Consider the following 24939-nt stretch of genomic DNA (forward strand, 5'->3'; position numbering starts at 1 on the left):
TTGTCCATTTTCCCAATTATATTGGACTGAGTCTCACTGACTATAAAGATACATGAACAGGCAGGAAACAATTAGAGTTACATTTTTCAATGCTGCCTCATTCACATATATTATCCTAACACAACAAATATTGCACATGCATCCTTTATCCCTCTGTCAGTATTTCAACATTAATAAATATTAATACAAATACATAGCTGTTAAAAACCTTAACTCTACTGTCAATATAAATACAAGTATATTAAACAAGTGTCTTGTGAAGACCTACTTAAAATAAGCAATACAGTAAACAAAGAGATGACTTACCATTATAGATATCACTAGAATCAATGAAATTATTCAAACAGAAGAATGTTTCATTTATGTAAAAGATCCAGCGGCTGTTGTGTGTGGTGGATGCTCAGTGCTCCGACACACTTGCTGATGAAACAGAGCACTGTGCTTGGAAGGAAGAGCATTTCCTGAGTAATCACTTAGAAAATTAGCTCACTTTTCCCAGAGATGCTCTCCTGGAATCCCTGACTCACTCAGACCTGGAATCTTGTGACCTCCCAATGTTTTTGTTTCTCATACAATTCCCTTTAAAGGGCCGGCGTAATTCCAAGGAGATGCACTGGGGCTGTGCTGACTATACTCCCCAACAAAGTGAAGTAGAGAGATTCCAAATACAACACGAGAAACAGCTTGCTCCCCAGTAAGAAAGTCTTGCAGAGGCTTTTAAGGTTTCCTGTTTACAGAGAGTCCAAGCTTTTTGTTTCTAAGCAATTTTAGGCAGGTAAACAATTATTGCATATTGAACACTCTGGCCGCTAGATGTTTTACAACCTGTCAAAGTAGAAAATGTAACAAAAGAGATGCAGTAAACAATGAAGTGACTAGTTCCCCATACAACTCACAACAAAAGCAAAAGGAAAGAGATTTTTTTTAAACAGTTGAAAAGTTCCAAAGTGCATATTGTGTGCAAATCACTGCCTCTGGGGTCTGATATGGAGAACCCAGTTGGCAGTTACTGCACATTTTCACATGCTTGTCACCCACTTCTCACTCTCTTAATTCTTCTTTTGGAAAGTGCTCCTGTTTGCAAGCTACATCCACCAGTAGATGGAGATCTAGGAGGAAAAAAAGGAGCAGTTATACAGTACACATGAGTGCTTCTCACTTAACTACATCTAGGGCAGGGTTCTCAAGTCTCTTCTCATCTACTTTCTGGGAGCTGGTATAAAATGTAGCCCACAGCCAGCCTAAACCTCAAGAGTTTGCTGGCCATTGTCTAGGAATGCCAAGTGCTCAGACTTTGGGCACCTGCACCTTTCTAAACAATTTTTATCTGACATATACCTATCTAGACTGAGGTGAAATATTTCACTGCTGATTGTTAGTTTATCTGTGCTGCTGCTTGCCAGAATATTAGCCCTTAGGCATCTGCTGTTTCCTGCTCTCTCCTACAATACAAATGAAGCGTCCACAACCATCCTGTACACAGAGGTCAGTTAGGAAAAGCATAAGCAGTGTTCAAAATCAACCATTTACTGTCCTCAAATGAAGATAACTTTGGAAAAACATGGACCAATGTTCCTCTCTGAAACTTACATTGCTTAAGCAGAGTGAAGATATTTTGGATGTATGCACAGGGCGAGATTAAGGCATAGGCTCTGTAAATGCCTAGGGCCCCAGCTCCTGGAGTCATGTGATTACATCAGAAATTCATCTTTCATTTTTTAAAGTTTCCTAGCCCTCAAAGTAGGGAAAAAAAACTTGAAACTATGATTCAAGTGTATTGATGCAGTGAAGTCAACAGACAAGACAGTTACTTACCTGTACTGTAATTGTTGTTCTTTAAGATGAGGGTGCAGAAATGTTTTCCACTCAGGTGTGCATGCGAAAGGGCATTAAAGTCAAAGAACATCCTTAGCAGTATCTGTAGGGGTGGCACGCATGCTCTGGTCCTGAGCTACTCCCCAGGCTATTTAAGGGCGGCGCCACGCTGACCCCCCCCTTGGTTCCTCCACACCATACATCAAGAATGTAGACTCCAATGCTGAGGGGCCGGAGAGTGGGTCATGGAATACCCATTGCCATGGATCCACAGGATCAGTGCTATGCCCTCAACTTTGGCACAGTCATTTGGAGGAACCCCTTTGATGTGCCCAACTCACAAGGGGTCCCAAGCTTCCTTCAGGGTAGGCCACGCAGCCTCACCACCTCCTGAGACTGAAAGGAGAGCTTTAGCACTCCTGCTTCATACGGTGAGCTCTGCTCAGCAAGTCCAACTCAGATAGATTCCTGGTAGAAACTTGTACTCTCTTCAGGAATTAATGCACCTCACCAAGCATTTACAGTGACACTCAAGCAGTATTTTCCAAACAGTAGGGCTTATTAAGTCAACTGGAATACAGCATAGAAAACCCTTAGGTCAACACAGAGAAATAAAGGTTAAAGCATTCTGGTTAGCCCAGAGTCCTAGCCAAGCTGTAGTAAAACTCAATTTTCAGATTCTGTCTGTCTTTCTCAGGAAATGTCTATATGTACAGTGCATCTGGTGAAGACACTCTCCAGCATAGAGCATCTTCACCAGGTGCGCTGCAGCTGTATCGGTACAGCTGCGCCCACTCAAGCACTGTACAGAGCACTGTGCACACAAGCGCTTATGTAAACGCATATGTTGCTCAGGAGGGTGGTTTATTCACAACCCCAAGCAACATAAATTATGCTAACACAGGCTGTAGATATAGCCTCAGTCTGACCTCCTTAATCAGTTCCCAGATGCCAACACTTTATCCTCCACTTCACACCTTCCAGTTCTTTGTCCTCGAGCTGGGGTCTTTCCTCAGCATCCCTGTTTAGAGGCAGAGAAATCCCTCTTTCTCTGGGTCATTGGTTGCTATGGATCAATGGCCTGGTGATTGGGTTTTCCACTGTCTCCTCAGCCAGTCCTTTTTAATAACCCATTCAGGCTCAGAAAGCTAGATCTCTCTCTCTCTCTCTCTCTCTCACACACACACACACACACACACACACACACACACACACACACACACACACACACACACACACACACACACACACACCTATGTCTCTTAGCCTGCCCTCAGAGCAAACGTGGTCCTTTTTTCCCCACTGGGTCATGTAAAATATAAGGGAAACTGAGGCACACACAGAGGATTCATAAAAATATTACAGAAAATTCCCACTCTATCACACACAGCTGCTCCCACATCTCGAAGAACAATTGTTACAATACAATTGTAAGTAACCGTTTTCTTTTTCAAGTGGTTGCAGACGTATTCCACTGAGGTGGCTCACAAACAGTATCAGAAGGAGATGGGCTCGGAGTCTACTTAAGAAGTGCCTGCAACACTGTCTTCCCAAAATTCACATCTGATCTGGATGCAGTCGTAATAGCATAATGTTTGGTAAAAGTATGTATGGAAGACCAAGTAGCAGCCCTGCATATGTTCCAATATTGTAATATCGCTGAGAAATGTGATTGATGCTGTTTCGGACCTCTTCAAATGAGTTCTTAACCTGTGCAGAGGTGAAATCCAAGCTACCACATAAGCCGTTGTAATACAGGATGTTATCCACCAGGAAATCAACTGCACCGAGACCACTTGACCCTTCATACAATCCAAAAAAGAAACAAAAAGATGAATGGAATGGCTTACTTCTTTCCAAGTAAAATGCTAAGCATTGTCTCACATCCAAGGAATGAAGACATTGTTCGTCAGCACTCGAATGAGGTTTGGGAAAAATACAGGTAAGTGACTAGTCTGGTTAAGATGAAATTGTGATGCCACCTTACACAAAAACTCAGGATGAAGTCTCAAAGCAATCTTGTCCATGAAAAACTGGGTATATGGAGGATTTGCCATTAGGGTCTGCAGCTCACTAACTTTTCTCACAGAAGTTATGGCCACATGAAATGCTTTATTTTGGCATAGTAGAGACATAGAACAAGTTGCCAAGGGCTCCAATGGAGGTACCATGAGTAGGGTCCTTCCATATTAACAGCTGTGAAAAACGTATCACAGACTGTGAAATCTGGTCTTTTGTGTACTTTTACCCTATATTATACAGATTTCACAAGGGAGACCAGTGTTTCTTAAACTGGGGGTCCCAACCCAAAAGAGGGTTGTGGGGAGGGGTCAAGGTTACTGAAGGGGGGAGTGTGGTATTGCTACCTTTACTTCTGTGGTGCCTTCAGAGCTGGGCGGCTGGAGAGCACCAGTTGCTGGCCAGCTGCCCAGCTCTGAAGGTAGTGATGTAGCCTGCAGCAGCGCAGAAGTAAAGGTGGCAATATCCTGCCATGACACCCTTATTTCTACACTGCTGCTGGCAGTTCTGCTGCCTTTAGAACTGGGCTCCCAGCCAGCAGCCACAGAGCTTCCTGCAGCTGGGGGAGGTTCCTGGAGGTGGATCTGACCCAGCCCGGCGTACAGTTGGAGCTTTCAGCCACTGTGCCCTGAGCCATGCCCCTCCCCGAGCCCAGTGCCCCAGCGCTCAGGGGTTAAAGAGGCCTTGGGCTAGCTGTGTGGGTGGGGGAGATGACCATGGAAAACCCCCCTTCCTCCCCCACAACATCACCCACCTGTAAGGCCAGCCCTGTCCCCCCCCAAAAGTGAAGCCCCCTCCATACTATGCCACCCTCACTTCTGTGCTGCTGCTGGAGGCGGCGAGAGAGCAGTGGCTGCTGGCCGGGCACCTAGCTCTGAAGGCAGCTCCGCCACCAGCAACAGCGCAAAAGTAAGGGTGGCAATATCGCAAACTCCCCTCCCCATTACACCCTTTTGGGTTGGGACCCCCATGATTACAACACTATAAAATTTCAGATTTAAGTATCTGAAATCATGAAATTTATGATTTTTAAAATCCTATGACTATGAACTTGACCAAAATGGACCATGAATTTGGTAGGGCCCTGGCCAACACAGAGTTATGGTCCCACTGAGAATCACTTCCTTCACTGGTGGAAAGAGACAAGTGAGCCCTTTCAGAAATCTGACTACCAAAGAGTTCAAGAAGATTGATTTCCCCTTGAACTGGAGGATGTAAGACCAAAACTGAGTGACAAACCAGATGACTGGAGGTATAACAATGTTCTGAACACGACTGCATTGTTGAGTCCCCCAGACGAGGGACCAGATGGAAAAACGATTCCATTTTGCCACATAGGGAGTCCTAATAGAGGGCTTTCTACTGCTCAGCAGAACTTGTCAAACAGCTTCGGAACAGGGCTTCTCTTCCTTGTCTAACCACACAGCATCCATGCTGGGAAGTGTAGACTGTTCAGCGCAGGGTGTGAAATCTGACCATGGTATGAAATCAATAGATCGGGACAAGGAAGAGGAATGGATGGAAGAACAGAAAGACTGAGGAGATTGGAAAACCAACACTGTCTCAGCCAAACGGATGCAATGAGAATCAGTCTGGCATGATCCATCCTTAGCCTGAGGACTACCTAAGGAATGAGCAGGACTGGGAGTAAAGTATACATCTGAGCGGATCCTCAACTCAGATGAAATGCGTCTGTCATGGAATCCAGACTGAGATCCATTTGAGAGCAAAACTGACGGCACTTTTTGTTGTCCTTCGTTGCAAACAGGTTAACAGCAGGAATACACCATTCTCCGAATATGCACCTCAGCACACTGCTCTTCAGAGATCACTCGTGATTCTGAGAGAAATTCCTGCTGAGATGATCAGCCACGTGATTCTGGGCACTTGGTAAATGAACGGCTGTGAGAATGAAGTTCTCTTCAGTGCAGAATTGGCAGAACTTTACTGCCTCCTGACAAAGCTGATAGGAGTGGTCTCCCCTGTTTGTTCACATAATACATTGCTGTGGTGTTGTCGGTGAGTATGTGAACCACTATGCCCCTGATCTGTGCTCAACATTCCTTGTGTGCATTGTAAACAGCCCGAAGCTCCAGAATGCTTATATGAAGAGATGCTTCCTGCTCCAACCACAAACCTTGTAACTTCAATTCCCTCAAATGTGTTCCCCAACTTATTGTGGAAACATCTGTGACTATGGTCCTGTCTGGAAGAGGTTCAGCAAAGGGAACACCCTAGCATACATTGCTCTGAATTGTCCAGCACTGGAGGGAGTCCAGAATTGCTGGAGGCACTCGGACCAGCCCGTCGAATACCTGACAGACCAACCAACAAGGCTTGAAGAGGATGAAGGTACAATCTTGCATGCTGGAGCATGTAACTGCATGTGGCCATATGACCTAACAACATCAAGAACACTTGAATTATAATAGAAGGATGAGAGCGGAGAGCCAGACATGGATGGTGAATTGTCTGGAATCGCTCATTCGGTAGGAATGTCCTTGAACTCATAGAATCTAGTAGAATGAATGAAGATTGCACCAAGAATCATGGCAGATGAACACCAATATAGAAGGGGAGAAGTAATTGAAGCCCCAACTATTGTGGACCAAACGATCTGGTTGGAAGGAATGCAAATAAACGTAAATGCACAACAACTGGAGTGTGTGCCATATGCCTTACCTCTGTTACAAGTGTGGCGACAACAATGGGACTATACGAAATAAAAGAGGTATAGGGGAATATATTGTAGGTGGCATTGGTGCTGGAGCTGGAGTTTTAAAATCATTTGATATTGAGATGTTACAAGGGAAAATGGCAGCCTTGGGTAAGATTTTGGGGGTTATATAGACACATGTAACACAAAATGTTGGTGAATTATCAGAGCAAGGAATAAGAAGTGTGGAGCTCCAATTGAAACAAGCCCAAGCCTTGGAAACATCTCTAAATGTAAATCTGTTTGGTGTGTCTGAAATTAACAATAAAACTGTACTAGCAATATGATGTGTAGAGATGCAAACTTATGGGATACAATATATAGAGAGAATGGTAAATCTGTTAAGTAATGGGCAATGGCCTTTTGAATCGAATCAACGAATTGCAGGATGGAAGGAATATATGGAGTTTAATTGGAATCAAGCCACTCTGAGGGGAGAGTGGAAAGGCAGAATGCTGTTACACAACACAGGGAAGCAGAGAAAAGCACCAATGGCCTGGGTGTTGCCAAAAATTATTAATGGAGAATTATGGCAAATAGAAATAAGTGGGACCCACCTGGTTCAAGAAGAAGGGGGTTATAAATTAGTAGAATTAACAAAACATTGTGAGGAGTGGGAGAGAAATAAATGGGTGTGCCCACAGCTAACTTGGTCCCTAGAGGGATGTCATCTGAACCATTCAAGCGGACACTGTACCATGCAAAATTTAGCCTCTAATGGCACAAGAGTGTTTGATTTAGGCAATGGGTGTATTTGTGTGGCAACCACTGAAAAACATGTATTTTGGAGAAGTATGAGGAAAAAAAGGCCAATTGAGTCATGTAAATGTAATGTAACAGATGTCATTATTGATGGAATTATTTACCGAGGTCCTCTATTTTTAAAAAAGGAAATTGTTTGGATACCAAAAGATGCGGACTGGTCCTTTGATTTGGGGATACACTGGGAACAATGGGAAAATTTGATTGATGAAAGTGAAAAAATCAGGCAATATGCAAAAGATGTATCTAAATCTGCTCAGCTGGGAAAATAAACATTCTGGTCCACAATGGTCAAATATTAAAATTGGGGAAAGAAGGAGAACAATTGACAGTCCATCACTGGTATGATGTTTTTAAAGGATGGTCTCCCAGTGCTACAGCTCTTCTAAATTGAATGCTACATCCTCTTGTCATATTATTTGCATTGATGAGTTTGTTAACCTTTATTATGCTATGTCTATACTGCCGAATAAGAAAGCGACAAGAAGTTCTGGAGCAAATAATATATAAAATTGAATTGCTTGCAAAATTATAAAGTGATACAATAATTAATGGTATTAATCATGTATCAAAGGGAGGAAATGTTGGGATATGTACATATATATAGATATATATATCCATGTAATATGTTATAGGCCATGGAGGCCTAGTGTGGATGACATGAACTAGTGTGTTTTGACATGAGTACATATGTTGCATGTTGGCAACTGAAGCAAAAAGCTTAAGGTTTCAAGCGGTCAAGGACTATTGTACAAAACAACTGTTATGTCCTGGGAAATATATGGAGAATCAGCAGATAAGGAAACACCACCAGCTGGACTGCTATAAAAAATGTATAAGAATTGGAGGAAATAGCATGCCTCGGATCCTGGCGGCCTGCCTGGAACTGAGTTGTGGGTGAAAGGCCCAAACAACAGAGACAAAAAACTAATGATGTCATGAAGTAGATTATAAATGGAGGCTTCCCACATTTGCAATTTGGAATCTATCAACAACCAGAGCCCTGTTTGGATATAGATGTGGTCTTTCTGCCGACTTCCCACATCTTGTGATCTGATCTGGTTGAACCTCGACTGGCCATCAGGACTTCATTCTGATCTGCGGACTCTGGTGTAATATATTTGGGGTAAGAATGTGGATTGAATGAGGTTTATTTTGTAAGCAATAAAGAGTACTTAGAGTATTATATACCAACACTGTGTCCGGTATCTGCCTCCCCATCCCGTAAGGAGGCCCCTATTGTGGGTCTAATAGCTTCTTCTGCTATGCCTTCAGCACCATCTGGCTTGGCTGCAGAATCAGAGAACCACAGGTTTAGAAGGGAAAATGAGGGTTATCTAGTCTAACCCCCTGCCAAGATGCAGGATTTGTTGAGTCTCAAAGACTTTAAGGTCAGAAGAGACCATCATGATCATCCGAACAACCTCACCCACCCACTCCTATAATAAACCCCTAGTCTCTGGATTAGTTACTAAGGTCCTCAAATCATGATTTAAAGACTTCAAGTTACAGAGAAGCCACCATTTACACTAGTTCAAACCTGCAAGTGACCCATACCCCATGCTGCAGAGGAAGGCCAAAAAAACCCACGGTCTCTGCCAATCTGATCTGGAGGAAAAACTATCCAAGACAGATGGCTCTCCAGCAGCTTTTGGAAAACTTCCATTGAAGGAGCTTCTACAAGTTTGTTCCATCGTCCTACTGTTCTTACAGTTAGGAAGTTATTCCTGAGATTTAATCTAAATCTGCTATGCTGTAGTTAGAATCCATTGCCTCTTGTCCTGCCCTCTGTGGCAAGAGAGAATTTTTCTCCATCTTTTTTATGGCAGCCTTTCAAGTATTTGAAGATCGCTATCATATTCCCCCACTCCTTTAATCTCCTCTTTTCCAAACGAAACATACCCAGTTCCTTTAGCCTTTGTTTATATGGCTTGCATTCCATTCCTTTGATTATCTTTGTTGCTCGCCTCTGGATCCTTTCCAGTTTCTCTACAGCCTTTCTATACGTTGGTGAACAAAACTGGACACAGTACTCCAGCTGAGGCCTAACCAGCACAGAGTAGAGCGGTACTGTCACCTCCCGTGACTTGCATGCTATGACTCCATAAAAGTCTCAGTCAATGGCACATTATTGAGGGAGGTGATGAAAACTATGTGGGTTCAAGTCAAATGTTCAGGAGGATCTCTGTTAGCACATAGCAGGTATGTATACAGTCCAAAACCCACTTAGCCACTGTGAAGGCATTGGTTGTCGTGTTATCTATTTCACAAATACAGCTAATAGTCTTGGTGAGGCTCTAAGTGATGTAGTCCAGTCCATGTAAACGGACACTGCTCTAAGCACACCTAGTGTTTGGAATTTTACTTTGGCTATGGAAGAAAGGGGTTTGGGGGGAAAAAACAGGAGGATGAATAGACTGGCTAATGTGAAAGTCTGAGACAACCCTGAGAAGGAACTCTATGTGGGTATGTCTACCCTGCAATTATACACCCGTGGCTGGCTCAGGCTTGTGGGGCTCGGGCTAAGGGGCTGTTTAATTGTGGTGTAGACCTTTGGGCGTGGGCTGCAGCCTTAACTCTGGGACCCTCCAACCTCCCATGGTCCTAGAGCCCAGGAGTCAGCCTGAGCCCAAATGTCTACAACGCAATTAAACAGCCCGCTAGCCTGAGCCCTGAGAGCTCACGTCAGCTGGCATGGGCCAGCCGCAGGTTTTTAACTGCAGTGTAGACATACCCAGAGAGGCCAGAGGGTGACCTTGACCTTGTGAAAGATAATATAAGGGGGGAACCAACGGAGGGAGGGGGAGTCTATCTTTGTGGAGACATAACAGAGGCTATGTCTACACGGCAATGTAAGCCCGTACTTAAGCTTGGGCTCAAGCCTAACCCCCCTTGCATCTACACTGCTATTGCGCTAACCCAGGGTTCAGACCCAGGGTCCCAGGGCCTGAGCACAAGTCAAGCTGGAACCAATGGTTAAAGCCCTACTGCTTTGCAGTGTAGATGCAGCCCCACTTAAAACATGTCCTGGGAGTCCGCCAGAAGTATCCTACAATTCCATGGGACAACTTCCTTAGTTCTCTCTATGCAGCCCCACTTAAAACATGTCCTGGGAGTCTGCCAGAAGTATCCTACAATTCCATGGGACAACTTCCTTAGTTCTCTCTATCCCAACAATCTCTAATCAACTGTATTGAAAAGAGAAGCCATCCCCCCTTAGCATATGGCAGCAGCGCAAGTCAGCGTTAACCTGTTGTTTTCTGATCCCTGAGCTGCAAGCGCACTATTCGGAGAGCCTCCTGGATTTGCAATGGAGACTGATCAGAGCAAGCCCTTTTTAAAGCCTGCTGCTTCCTGGTCATGGGAACACAGCCAAATTTTGGTGAATCTCTGGTGCGAGGCCAGTACAACTGAAGGCTTCGGCAAACACACCAGGAATGACTATACATACCAGCAGATAGCTAAAAAGCTGGCAGCTTTGCAAATTTTCTGGAAAGGTGATCAATGAAGGGAGCATACTAAGAGGCTGAAGAACAAGCAACAGAAGACCAGGGAAAAGAACTACACCTCAGGCAACGACATGCCCATTTTATCAGGAGTTTGACCAGGAGCTGGGCATTGTGCTCAGCACAGAGCCAACTGTCCTTCATGACAACCTGATCAGCCAGGATGGTGCCCTGCTGCCCCCTGAATCCAGCATGGAGACTGATGGGAGCCAGCAGCAGGCCCTGAATGAGGTGCATGAAATGACTCTATTTATTAAACCAGTCCCAGAGCAGGCTGTGGATCAGGATAAACAGCAAATTTAGGTCCCTACTTGGAAGAGCTGTTTGAGCCCCTTCCCCTCCTCTTACCCCTCCCCTCCCAGGAGGAACAGTCTGCTGCTGAGCCTGAAGCAAACCCAGTGGAGTCAGAAGTCGCCCCAGAGCCGGGTAAGTTTATGACTCCAATTTACAGTTTATTATTACAGTAATGGGAGGGATTTCTGCTCTAAGAAGCAACGCTAAAGTTATGATAAGCCCTGGCTACTAGCATGTGTCTGCTAATGGTGGATTGTATCAGAGCACCTTGATGTCCCCCCCCCACAAACCACATCTCCTGACCACATGGAGTTCAAAATGGCAACTGGAAATTTCAAACATTCATAACAGCTGTAAAAGGTCTTTTCACTGTGAAGTCACAGATGTTTGCTAGTCACTCATGTTTTCCTTTCAATAGTAAGGACTTGAAATGTGCCGTTCTGTAACCATTCTTGTTTGGTCTATGGAGCTGCCTGGAAATGGTGAATTCAGTGTGTATGTTTGGGGAACGGTCTTCTATTTCCAAATCTAGTCCATTTCAGTTTCAGGTAGTCCATGCCATCTGTGGTTCACAAAATCATTTCTCTCAAGAATAAGTAGAGTGTCAGTTTTTGCCCAGAACTGATTATTTTAATCTGCCAAAAGCACATTAAACCATTCTAAACCTACCGAGAATGTAATTAAACCTTCTTTTGCCAGGGCCTCTGAAATCAGGGTATGATTTCATAAGCCAAGGCAAAAGGGAATACTCGGGGTCCCTCAGAATAATGGAGAAAGTAACTCCATTTATGTCAATGTCATTTAGTGGGAATAGTGTCCCAGCCTGTCCATGAATGTAGACTCCTGAGAAGCAAAAAACTCTGACATTGTGAACTTTTCCAGTACAGCCCACGTTGACGCTCGTAAATTGGCCTCTGTGGTCTAAAAGGGCCCACATAACAATGAAGTAGTAGCCTTTGTGGTTTATGTACTCATGTTCTCCTTGAGGAGGGCAAATTATGGGTCCATGAGTCCCATCAATTGCCCCGGAGCAGTAAGGAAACCCTATTCTCTCTGCCAGCAATTACCTCTGGAATATCTTTACTGCCCACCACACACGGGGTAAACCACACACCTGATTGCCTCAGATACCTCCACCACCACTTTACCCACAGTTGACTTTCCAACTCTAAACTGGTTGACAAAGAATCTGTAGCAGTTCGGAGTAGCCAGCTTCCAGATGGTTACGGCAACACACTTCCGGACCAGCAACGGTGACCTCAGTTGTGTCTCTACACTAGAGGGTGGGAGCAAGCTGTTCACAAAGCTCCAGAAATGTAGCTTTCTTCATGCAAAAGTTCTGGACTCACTGTTGGTCAACCCAGATCTACAGGACAATGTGACCCACCAGTCTGTGCTTCTACATAGGAGGCATCAGCGGCTATGCCAATTGTACTGAGCAGCATCTGCCAGTGCGAGTCTGCCATGCCAGGGTACTCCTCCTCCTTCTTCATCAGGAAATCCATCAGGTATCTTGGGTGGGACAGAAAACACCACTGAAATGTCCACCAGCACCTCACAGATGCTCTGCCAGTTTCTTGACACAGGAGTGAAAGCACAAGCAAGAGAAGTTCTTCAAAAGGTCCCTCCATGTTGCTGGCTCCAGTAGCTGGGAGCGCACCAACCAAAATGACTGCTCGACAGACTGTATTGGCAGACTGTTCAAACTTCCTGTAGTCTGCAGGGTAGGCAGTACAGTTTTCTCACAGTGCATCATGATCACGGGGATAGAGTGGCCACATTTTGGGAAGGAGCTAAGGACTTTGGGATATGGTTGATTTGTCTCAGGTCTGTGCGCTGCAGTGTGGATGCCAGAGCCCCCAAGTTTGAGCACGAGTTAGAAAAGTCTTAATGTAGGATTAAAAAACAGTGTAGGCGCTCAAGCCCAAGGTTCCCTAACATGGGTCAGCTGACTCAAGTCCCACTAACCCTGGGTTTACACTGCAGCACAAGAGAGAGAGCTGGTGGCCATGGGCTCAAAGGGAGGGCCCATCAATCAGTTAGCACTACATTGAGATCCAAAGAGGAGGCGTTCTTTGATTGGAAGAAAGGCATGGGCAAGTTCTTTGAGAAATATTGTCACAGTAGGGTAAGAAAATATGTGGGCCTGTACCAGAGGCTATTCACTGCTTGAGAGAGAATGAGTGATCCAAAATACTGTGGATTGTCGCTTGCAGGAGCGTAATTTTGTCATGCAAAAACAAATAAAGAATATTTTCCATTTGGCTCGATAAGTTCATCTCATTGAGGGCTTTCTACTTTGGTACAGAATATCTAGGACTGCCACAGAGCGGTCCTTTTCAGTAGTGGTCAGCCAGATAACATCCAGGCTATCAGTTGTAGACACTCTGGCTCTAGCTGAAGGACTGGGCTGTTGCTCTGAGACAGTAGCAGTGATTGGAGCCGGTAGGGTTATTGGCTTCCAAATGGTGTCTCACTAGTTCAGGCATGTCACTAAAAGGCGCATAGTGTAGACAAAGCCTTAGTTTGTGACAAGCTGGAGTGTGAATCTAGCGTGACAGCTCTAGCCTGCCATGGACTAACTGTCCATGTGCACCCTGCTGGTGCGCCTATTATCAGTTTGTTAACACACTTTGATCTAATTCTCTTTGATCAAAGTGCATTAAAAAACTCTGTGTGTGTCAGCAGGGTCCACACTGACAGATAGTCCCCAGCAAGCTAGGGCTGGCAGAGTAGATTCAGACCCCAGCTTGCCTCTAAGATAAATGTTCATGTAGTCAAGCCCTGTGCATGCTGCTGCAAAATCTGACTAATGCTTGTAATTTTAAGCCAGCGAGTCTTTCCTTACTAGTGCACTTTTTCTTTTGTCACATGGTTTCTAAAGTCCTCGACCGAATTCCTTGTTTGCCTATTAATCATCCCATGTAAGTGAAACATTACCCTAAAGTGCAGATTGAGTGGGGAGCCTCTGGGTGGAGACTGTGGATCCCCATGAACTGTCCGCAATTGAAACAAACAGCCTAGTAGACTTTCAGAAAGTTTTGGTTCTGTTCAGATAAAAGGCTAATGCCCATCTGACAACTAACATATGGAAGGTAGCATCCTGCCAAGTCTGATGTAGTTTTGAGGGGGAAAATTGGGATATGGATGGTCTTGTTTATATGAAATTGAGAAGACACCTTGGGTCAGAACTTGGTATGTAGTCACAATACTACTTTGTCCTTTAAAACACTGTAAAAGGCGGCGGCGGGGGGGAATCTGCTACTAAAGCCTCCAATTCTCCAACCCTCCAAGCAGAAGTTATGGCTACCAAGAAAACTGTTTCAATAGCTAGAAGCAGCAGCAAACATGTAGCTAATGGTTCAAAGGAGTGTTTCATAAGGCAATTAAGAATGAGGTTCAAGTCCCATAGTGGATCAGGTTCTCTAATCCGTGGAAAGAGGTTCATCAGCCCTTTCAGAAACCTTACGGTCTCGGGGGTAAGAAAAAACTGAAAAATCTTCTACCAGTGAGTGAAAGGTACAGCGCCACCAAGAGGACCTTGAGAGAACCCTTAAGGAGACCAGATCTTTTCAATTCCAACAGGTAAACTAAAACTGTGGGAAGAGGAGAGTGAACAGGAGAAACTTGATGATGGGAATACCAGTGGTGAAGTCTCTTCCATTTCTGAAGTATTTCATGTAAATGTCTTTCTACTATGTAACAATATTTGTTGCACCTCTGTTGAACAGAAAATCTCTATCCCCAAGAAGCATCAAGGAGTCACACCTGAAGCTGCAGAATTTCTAATCCGGGATAAAGTAACAAACCAGTCTCCTGAGACAACAGGTAACGTCTCAGCAGTGGACAAGAAGTGAATCAAATCAGGTCAGGATACCAAACTTGTCTTGGCCACGTGCAATCAAAATGACTATGGCTTTATGCTTCTTTATCTTGTTCAAAACTTTGAAGAGCAATGGTGTTGGTGGATACTTGTAAAGTAGGCTCTTTGCCCAGGAAATAAGGAAAACATCTCCTAGTGAGTGAGGGATCTAAACCCCTTCTGGAAATCCCCAAGGTAAGAATATGGTGTTGAGGACTCATAAGTCCCCATTTGTAATTATAGGAGAACTACCTGCTGAGGTCATCGCTGTGGTATTCTGTATAGCAGGGAGGTAAGAAACTGAGATCACTATTTGGTTGGCCATGCACCAATTCCAGCAGTTTACTGCTCCATCACAAGTGAGAGGGAACACACCCTGCCCGATGATTGATGTAAAACATGCAGGCCACATGGCCTGTCATGATCTTGATGGATTTGACTTTGATCAGAGAAAGAAGGTGAATACAAGCACTTCTCACTGCTCTCAACTCTAGAAGGTTGATATGAAGAAGCCTCTCTTGGGATGACTATTTGTCCTGGATTGTGTTTGACCTCAGATACACCCCCTATCCCAAGAAGGATGGGTCTGATGGTATGACGATGGTAGGAGGATCTTAAATTGCAGGAGTCCTGAAAAGATCTGCTGTATTGGTGTCAAAGTGGATTTCTCAAGATTGAGTTGGAGGTCTAAACTGTGGAATAGTGACCTTGTCACTTGTACTGCTGACAATACCTCTTGATAAGAGGGACTTCTGAGCAACCAATTATTGAGATAAGGGATGACGATTATCCCCATAAGACATAGGTGGGCAGCTACAATTACCATGATCTTTAAGAATACCCTTAGGGCAGAGGTGAGGCCAAAAGAGACGGTGCAATACTGGCAGTGGTCATGGTTGACTATAAAAGTGAAGAAATCTCTTGTGAGAGGGATGAATCATGACATGAAAATAAACATCTTGAAGGTTGAGAGTCAGAAACTAATCCCCAGAATCAATGGAGGGAATTATAGCTGCAAGAGTCCCCATATTTGTTACATCTGAGATCTAATATTGGCCTCCATCCCCTGTTCTTTTTGGAAACCAGAAAGTAGTTGGACTAAATCCCCTTTTCCCCTGAGCTATACTGGAATGGGTTCTGTAGCTCCTAAGCATAGAAGAGAGGCAACCTCCTGTCTAAGCAATTGATCATGAGATGGGTCCCCGAAAAGGGATGGAGAAGCAGTGGTAGGAGGAAGGGATGGAAGAGAAGGGGATGGAGTAACTGGACCTTATGACCTCCAAAACCCACTTGTTGGATGCTATGGCCTGACATGCAGGTTGAAATTGGGAGAGATGGTATCCAAATGGGGGGTGAGAGAGGATGGAATAGTGCAGTCATCCCTGTGGAGTGGGTGGGTCAGACTCTCAACCAAGTCATCAAAATTGGATGGCTGGGATGAAGTAGCTGTGGCAGTAGCTGGCTTCTTGGAATATTTTGGTCTCTTGGCTGGAGGTTCAGGAGGTCTACAGAAAGTAGAAAAGTGAGCTGGGAGAGTTCTCTGGGCTGTATGACACCTGCTAAATTTTTTTTTATTCACAGGTGTATAGATCCCAAGTGTTGCCCTCAAATCCTTCAAACTGTGATGGGAATTGTCAGTAGAATTCAAAAATAAAACTTGTGACTGTCAAAAGGAAAGTCCTCTACAATAGGGGGAGGGATAGCTCAGTGGTTTGAGCATTGGCCTGCTAAACCCAGGGTTGTGAGTTCAATCCTGGAGGGTGCCACTTAGGGATCTGGGGCAAAAATCAGTACTTGGTCCTGCTAGTGAAGGCAGGGGGCTGGAGTCGATGATCTTTCGAGGTCCCTTCCAGTTCTATGAGATAGGTATAGCTCCTTATATTTTTTCAATAGATTGTACCTCCTAAGGTATCTGGACAGCTGGAGCCAAGATGGTCATCACATCATGATTGCAATAGAAATGGACTGGGATGCAGTCTTAGCTGAGTCTAAGGAGGCCTGTAAATGTGTCTTGGCCAAGAGCTGACCTTGATGGCCTTCACAGTGCTCCTTTTGTGACCAAAAAGATCAAGACGCTTCTGGTCCTTGGTATACAGTGTCTTTGGTGTTGTACTGCCTCCCATGTTTATTAACTGCAGAACCAAGGAATTCTATTTAAGATGTGAGAATAAAAATTCTGACTCCTTGACCAGGACATAGTATTTCTGTTGGCACACTTGCATGTAGGGAGTGCTGTTGCAGGAGTTCACCAGATCATCTTGGCTGGCTCTAAAAGTGCCTCATTAATTGGAAGTGCCATATGTCTTGAAGCTGAGGCATGTAAAATCTCCATGAGTTTATGATGGGAGTCCTGGATTTCCTCAAGAGGAATATGAAGTGTATCCAGGACTCGCTTCATCAGCTCATGGAACTATCAAAAGTCATCCACCATAGAAGGTGGTGGAGGCATTACAGCCTCATCTGGTGGTGATGATGAAATATTTGTGTGAGGTGTTACTTTCCTTGTCAGTACTTGCCTTCTGTTCTTTAAAGGTCTACTACAGCAGTTCTGATTAGTGAGGAGGCAGCGAGAGCACAGGAGAATGAGACTGCCTATGCTCCCTATGAGAGGGACTCAGGGCCCTTAAAAATTGTTGGTGGTATAGGGCTCATGGATTGCAGTAAGACCATTGAGGAGGACCATAGGGCATAGGAGGAGATAGCTACCATTGGTCATCTCAGCTGTTTGAAAGTGGAGGTCGCCTAGCCTCCCTTCTCTCCATGTGCGAAGGAGCGTAATGTGTCTTCGAATAAATAAATCTCTTGAACAGAAAGCTATGAGTCCGAATCAGAGTCCTCTTCCACATAGATGATACCTATTCTCCCTGGACGGCGGAAGTCAGAAAAGTAGAGGGTCTCAATGAAAAATGAGTAATTGTTGACCCAGAAGACCTTGGTACTGAGAAGTGCACAGTACGAGTAGGCAGTAGAGACTCTGGTTCACTGGAGACAAAGAAGTCCATTGAGTATCTGAATTCCTGTGGTACTGGGGGTATGTTGGAGGTCAGTATTGGTACTGAGGTAGGTACCTGTCTAGTCTGAATTGAAGGATGAACATGCCCAGGCACCGACTCAGATGTAATAGTCCCAAGAGTACCAAAGAGTCTGATGGCACTGATCTCCTGTTTGCATGGACATGACCAATGGAAGCAGGAGGATGACTTTGGGGTCAGGTCCTCCTTGGTAGAAGCATGACTTTTAGAAGCCGCCTTAGACATATTCACAGTACCAGAAACACTCAGAGCCTCAATAGCACTCCTCTTGGGGTCTCTGGTGACCAAGGTTTCTTTGAAGGAGATCTAACGCTCCTGCTCCCCTTGGTTGGTAATCCATCAATTTATAATGTGAGGCTCTCGGTACCGTTAGCATGGATGAAGATGCCTCAGCCCCCAGGGCTTTCAGTGACTGGTATCTTGAGGTGGCCAGAGTAGCAGCTGTCTTCTCCCTTGCAGGTCTCAGTGACTGAGATCCTAAGGTTGAAGGAATAGCAGAAAACTCCTTGAAGCTCTCAGTGACCAGGATCCTGAGGTAGACAGGGCATACAGGGGTGTCCTCAGAGCACTGGTCTGAAGCCAGTTTTAAGGATTTCTCTAATCTCCCTGTTCTTACGAGATCTGATTTTAAATGAAGTACAGATCTTCCACTTTGAGAGAATATGGGTATCCCCCAAACACTTCAGACTCTGAGAGCATCTGTCAATAACTGGGATCGCCTTCCATCAGGAAAGACAATATTTAAAGACTTGAGATCTTGGCATAACCCAGAAAATAAAAGTCCAAAATGACTAACTGGAGAAACACAAGTACAAGAAAACAGACAAACACCCAAAGAAACTATCTACAACTATATACTAACTAACCTAACACTTTATAGGTACGGCTTGCCTGAGTCATTAAACACACAGGAAAGGCCTCATTCTTTGGAAGATAGGATAGGGAGGTAAATGAATCTTCAGGCTGAAAACAGGACGTTTGTGCTAAATACAGTAAGTAAATAGGTCTGTAGCTAAACAGACAGAATATCTGAGCCATCTAAAATAAGAGGGAGAACACCAAGGGAATCATTTACTACCAACAAGATAACAATGGACAAGATCGCTTAGAAATCTAGAGATGAGGTAAAGAGTACATTGAGTGTGGACAATACGTGGACAGAGCATGTTGCACAGGGATTGGTTCCTGCAAAATAACCAATCCAATCCAAAAATGTGTGATTCAATTCATAGTAAATGCAAAGAGATGTGTCATGTATATAAAGGGAGAGGATTTCTGTGTAACTTTAGAGCAGTGATGTATCACAGAATCATAGAATATCAGGGTTGGAAGAGACCTCAGGAGGTCATCTAGTCCAACCCCCTGCTCAAAGCAGGACCAATCCCCAACTAAATCATCCCAGCCAGGGCTTTGTCAAGCCTGACCTTAAAAACCTCCAAGGAATAAGATTCCACCACCTCCCTAGATAACTCATTCCAGTGCTTCACTACCCTCCTAGTGAAAAAGTTTTTCCTAATATCCAAACTAAACCTCCCCCACTGCAGCTTGAGACTATTACTCCTTGTTCTATCATCTGGTACCACTGAGAACAGTCTAGATCCATCCTGTTTGGAACCCCCTTTCAGGTAGATGAAAAGAGTTATCAAATCCCCCCTCATTCTTCTCTTCTGCAGACTAAATAATCCCAGTTCCCTCAGCCTCTCCTCATAAGTCATGTGCTCCAGCCCCCTAATCATTTTTGTTGCCCTCTGCTGGACTCTTTCCAATTTTTCCACATCCTTCTTGTAGTGAGGGGCCCAAAACTGGACACAGTACTCCAGATGAGGCCTCACCAATGCCGAATAGAGGGGAATGATCACGTCCCTCGATCTGCTGGCAATGCTCCTACTTATACAGCCCAAAATGCCATTAGCCTTCTTGGCAACAAGGGCACACTGTTGACTCAGATCCAGCTTCTTGTCCACCATAACCCCTAGGTCCTTTTCGCAGAACTGCTGCCTAGCCACTCGGTCCCTAGTCTGTAGCGGTGCATGGGATTCTTCCTTCCTTAGTGCAGGAATCTGCACTTGTCCTTGTTGAACCTCATCAGATTTTTTGGCCCAATCGTCTAATTTGTCTAGGTCTCTCTGTATCCTATCCCTACCCTCCAGCGTATCTACCCCTTCTCCCAGTTTAGTGTCATCTGCATCCACACCGCCTACATTTGAGTCTAATCAACTAAGCGTAGCATTGCTGTATGCCAAATAAAGATATGTGAGTGTCAAAGTCTGGAGTAAACTGATTTATTGGGAAACAGAGTGGAAAGAAGTCTCAGGGGGAATCCCAACACACTAAAGCACTCTGTAAAAGCAGGTACGTTTGACGCTCTGTCTCAGGCCGAAAAGAAGGAACTGAGAGCTGTTCACCTCTGCAGTCCTATACATCCTTGCTATTGGGCACGAGATGTTTAGAGCACATGTATGGGCCGAATGGGCGCTATTACCGAAAAATTTCTGATCACAGGCGCAAAACAGTGGGACAGGGGTGCATGCACACCTGAAGAGGAGCACCCATAGGGAAGAAGAATCAGAAATTACAGGCAAATGTTTGAGTCCCAATTGCAAGGACATTTGACCTTCTCAGACTGTCTTTGGACCGTGGGTTCATCGAACTAGTGCAAAAGCTGATTAATACGAATGATACCTACAGCTGAGTATCAGCCAGTAGTGTGTTACCACTCCCAAGTACAGTTTCAAGGAGATGCCATGATCTAGCTGAATAGGAAAGAACAAATTTATCAGATGACATACCGAAAGATGTGATTGTGGTGGGTATGACAACTGATATGTGAGAGGTAAGTGGGTGAGATAATATCTGTTATTGGATCAACTTTTGTTGGTGGAAGAGACAAGCTTTCGAGCTTCACAGAGCTCTTCTTCAGGTCTGGAAAAAGTAACCATAGTATCACAGGAGGGGTAGGAGGGCGGGACATGAGCAACACATCTTGAAGAACAACAGTTACAAAAAGTTAGCTCATATCGATTCCATTCTAGGTGACTCACAAGCAGTATCCTTGCAGGTGGGCTAGGAGTTCACAGCCTAGCGGCTTGTAGTATTGCTGTACCAAAGCCAGCATCATCCTGGTCTGCTGGGTAAGTGCGTAATGGGACGTGAATGTGTGGACAGACAACCAGGTGACCGCCCTACAGATGTCCTGGATAGGCAAATGGGCTAGGAAAGCTGTCGAAGAGGCTTGCGCCCTGGTTGAATAGGTGGTTACAATTGCTGGAGATGGCACCTTTGCCTGACTGTAGCAGGGTGTAGCCCGAAGATATTATGTCGAGCACCCAATGCTCCGAGGTCAACCACAATCAGTCTGACCGGAAGGGGTGCAGGCGGTTGAGGAAAGAGCGGGGGGGGGGGGGGTGGATCCTGGGAAGTGACTGGGGCGCCATCCTCGGGAGCATCTTCAAAATGCCTGCTTCTGGAAGAACCAGGCTGGGCAGAGGAACAGGAAGATGAGGGATGACGCCATTTAAATCCTTTATCTCGGTCCTTCTTCCTGTAGGAGCTGGACAGGGGGACACCCCAGGACCTCGACAGAGGGGGAGACATACATGCCTGAGTCTGCCGACTGATCCTCATCGGTGACCGGTAAGGAGAGGGCAAGGACCAGTGCCTGCCCAAAGAGTGGTAACGGGGAGCCGGAGACCGGTGCTGTGACCGGGAACGATCCTGCACCAGAGGGATCAACTCCTGGGAGAACGCCTAGGTGATGGTGATCTGCACCGTGGCGAACTCTGGCGGAAGGCCCGATGGTACCATGGGTACAGGGATCTGCGACGGGACTCAGGTGTCACTGGCCTTGAAGGTGGAGACCTGGGCATCAGGGACCTGTGTCTTCTAACTGGGGACTGAGGCAGCAGTGCCAGGGTCTGAGGCCATGGTGACAGGGACTGACAGCTGTGGTCCGGGGGTTGGGAATGCTCCACTGCTTTAGGGGGCGGTCCGATAACCAGCTTGCCCAGAGATGCCGGGGCCTTGGGCGGGTCCGTTGCCTGACTTGGGGTCTGCGGTGCCAGTTGCCCTACTTGCTCTTTGGCCGTTGGGCCCACTTCAGGCACAGATGACACTACGAGGGGCCGGGACTCCCTGCCGCTCCCAGGATTAGGAGACGGGTCCCTGGCTGGGCTAGGGGGTCCGACTGCAGCGGTACCCCCAAGCAGCTCTGGTGTGGGCACGTGGCCTGACACAGGTCCTTTGCCTGAAGCCCCCTTCTTCTGCGATGCTGGCAGGCCTGTCAACTTTGACCGCTTCTTAGGCACCGGTGAAGGGGAATGGTGACGGGTGTATTCCGATGCTGGTGGTGCGCTGCGTGCCGATGCTGAGGTGCCGGGCGTGGAGTGCAATTGAGAAGGCTCCGAGGTAGGATAAAGTACAGTATCCATGAGGAGGGCCCTCAAGGGGATATCACGCTCCTTCTGAGTTCAAGGGTGAAAGTTTTTGCACTTATCCTTTCTGTGGGACTCCCCCAAACACTTTAAAAAACGGTTACTTACCTTTTTGTAACTGTTGTTCTTCGAGATGTGTTGTCCATGTCCATTCCAAGCAGGTGTGTGCACGCCTCGCGTGCACGCCAGCCGGAAGATTTTCCCTTAGCAGCGTCCGTAGGGTCGGCCTTGGCGCCCCCTGGAGTGGTGCCTCCATGGTGCCCTATATAGGAGCCAGCCAACCCTCAGTTTCTTCTTGCCGGCACTCCAACAGAGGGGTAGGAGGGTGGGTATTGGAAAGGACATGAACACCACATCTCGAAGAACAAGTTACAAAAAGGTAAGTAACTGTTTTTTCTTCTTCGAGTGATTGTTCATGTCCATTCCAAGCAGGTGACTCACAAGCCTGAGTTTAGGTGGTGGGGTCGGAGTTCACTGCGGATTGGAGCACTGTGCGGCCGAAGGCTGCATCGTCTCTGGCCTGGTGCATGATGGCATAGAGCGACGTGAAGGTGCGGATTGAGGACCACGTGGCAGCTCTGCATATTTCCTATGTCAGGACCTGAGCCAGGAACGCCGCGGAGGAGGCCTGTGCCCTTGTGGAGTGGGCCGTGATTGGCAGGGCACGCACCTTAGCCCAACCGTAGCATTCTCGGATGCAGGCCGTGATCCATGAGGAGATACAGTGTGATGAGACAGGGAGTCCCTTCATCCTGTCGGCCACAGCAACAAAGAGTTGGGTTGATTTCCTGAACAGTTTGGTTCTTTCAATATAGAATGCCAGGGCCCTGCGAACGTCCAGGGAATGCAGCCTACGCTCCGTGCCGGAGGAGTGTGGCTTAGGATAGAACACAGGGAGAAAAATGTCTTGACCCATGTGGAATTGGGAGACCACCTTCGGAAGGAACGCCGGGTGTGGCCTGAGTTGGACTTTGTCTTTGTGGAAGACAGCGTATGGAGGCTCGGACGTCAGTGCTCTGAGTTCCGACACCCTCCTGGCTGAGGTGATAGCCACTAGGAATGCGACCTTATATGAGAGATATAACAGACAGCACGTAGCCAGGGGCTTGAAGGGGGGCCCTGTGAGGGCGGAAAGGACCAAATTGAGGTCCCAAGCTGGGGCTGGTTGTTGAGTATGTGGGAACAGTCTGTCCAGGCCCTTGAGGAAGCGACAAACCAATGGGTTCGCGAAAACTGAACCACCTTCCACTCCTGGGTGGAACGCTGAGATGGCCGCCAAGTGGACCCGAACCGAAGAGAGGGAAAGTCCTAGTTGTCTCAAATGAAGCAAGTAATCCAGAGGGATCGGGGCGAGCAATGGAGCCTGACCCTGCTGTTTGGCCCAGATGGAGAAGTGTTTCCACTTGGCCGTGTATGTGGCCCTGGTGGAGGATTTTCTGCTACCGAGGAGGACTTGCCTGACCTGCTGTGAGCATTGCATCTCCATGGGGTTTAGCCATGGAGCATCCAGGCAGTGAGGTGGTGCGACTCCAGGTTCGGTGGCGGAGATGGCCCGATCCTGTGTGATCAAGTCTGGGAGCAGGGACAGCAAGAGGGGCGCCCGTGTGGACATGTGCAGCAGCAACGTGTACCAGTGTTGGCGCGGCCACGCCGGCGCTATCAGGATGACACGAGCGTGATCCCTGCGGATCTTGAGGAGTACCCTGTGAACCATGGGAATCGGGGGGAAGGCGTAAAACAGGCCGCCTTCCCACGAGAGGAGGAAGGCATCCGTTAGAGACCCTGGATTGCGCTCCATGAGGGAGCAGAAACATCGACACTTCCTGTTGTCCCTCAAGGCAAACAGGTCTATCTGGGGATAGTCCCAGAGATGGAAGATTGAGCGTGCTACATCTCAGCGAAGGGACCACTCGTGACCATGGAACGAGCGGCTGAGGGCGTCCGCCAGTCCGTTCTACACCCCCGGGAGGTAGGATGCCGTCAGGTGAATTGCGTTCTGTACGCAAAAATCCCATAACGCGAGGGCTTCCTGGCACAGGGGAGAGGAGCGTGCACCCCCCTGTCTGTTGATATAGAACATCGCCGAGGTATTGTCCGTGAGGACTGCAACACACCTGCCCGCCAGGCGAGATTTGAAGGTTAGGCAGGCTAGACACACTGCCCGTAGCTCCCTGACGTTGATGTGCAGGGAGAGGTCCGCTGGGGACCAAAGGCCTTGGGTCCTGAGGTTCCCCAGATGCACCCTCCACCCCAGATCCGACGTGTCTGTTACCAAGGATAGGGATGGCTGGGGGCTGGCAAAGGGTACTCCCGCGCAGACCTCCCGCGGGTCGAGCCACCAGTGGAGGGAATCTAGCACCGTTCGGGGAAGCATCACCACAGAGTCCAGCGCGTCCCTGGCTGGTCGGTACACAGTCACTAACCAGGACTGGAGAGGGCGCAGCCTGAGCCTGGCATGGCTCACCACATAGGTGCACGCAGCCATATGGCCCATCAACTTGAG

General features: G+C 46.6%; 1 protein-coding gene across 1 annotated transcript in view; it reads right to left on the reverse strand.

Moving 5' to 3' along the window:
- Positions 1-1041: 1041 nt before the first annotated feature.
- Positions 1042-24939, reverse strand: part of HSF5 (heat shock transcription factor 5) — an 84966-nt gene continuing 61068 nt past the window's right edge. The window contains exon 6 of the mRNA XM_065418574.1: positions 1042-1109. Within this exon, the coding sequence (XP_065274646.1) occupies positions 1042-1109 (68 nt within the window). The remainder of the gene's footprint in view (positions 1110-24939) is intronic.

Source organism: Emys orbicularis, chromosome 17 (genome assembly GCF_028017835.1).
Source record: "Emys orbicularis isolate rEmyOrb1 chromosome 17, rEmyOrb1.hap1, whole genome shotgun sequence".
Classification (NCBI taxonomy): domain Eukaryota; kingdom Metazoa; phylum Chordata; order Testudines; family Emydidae; genus Emys; species Emys orbicularis.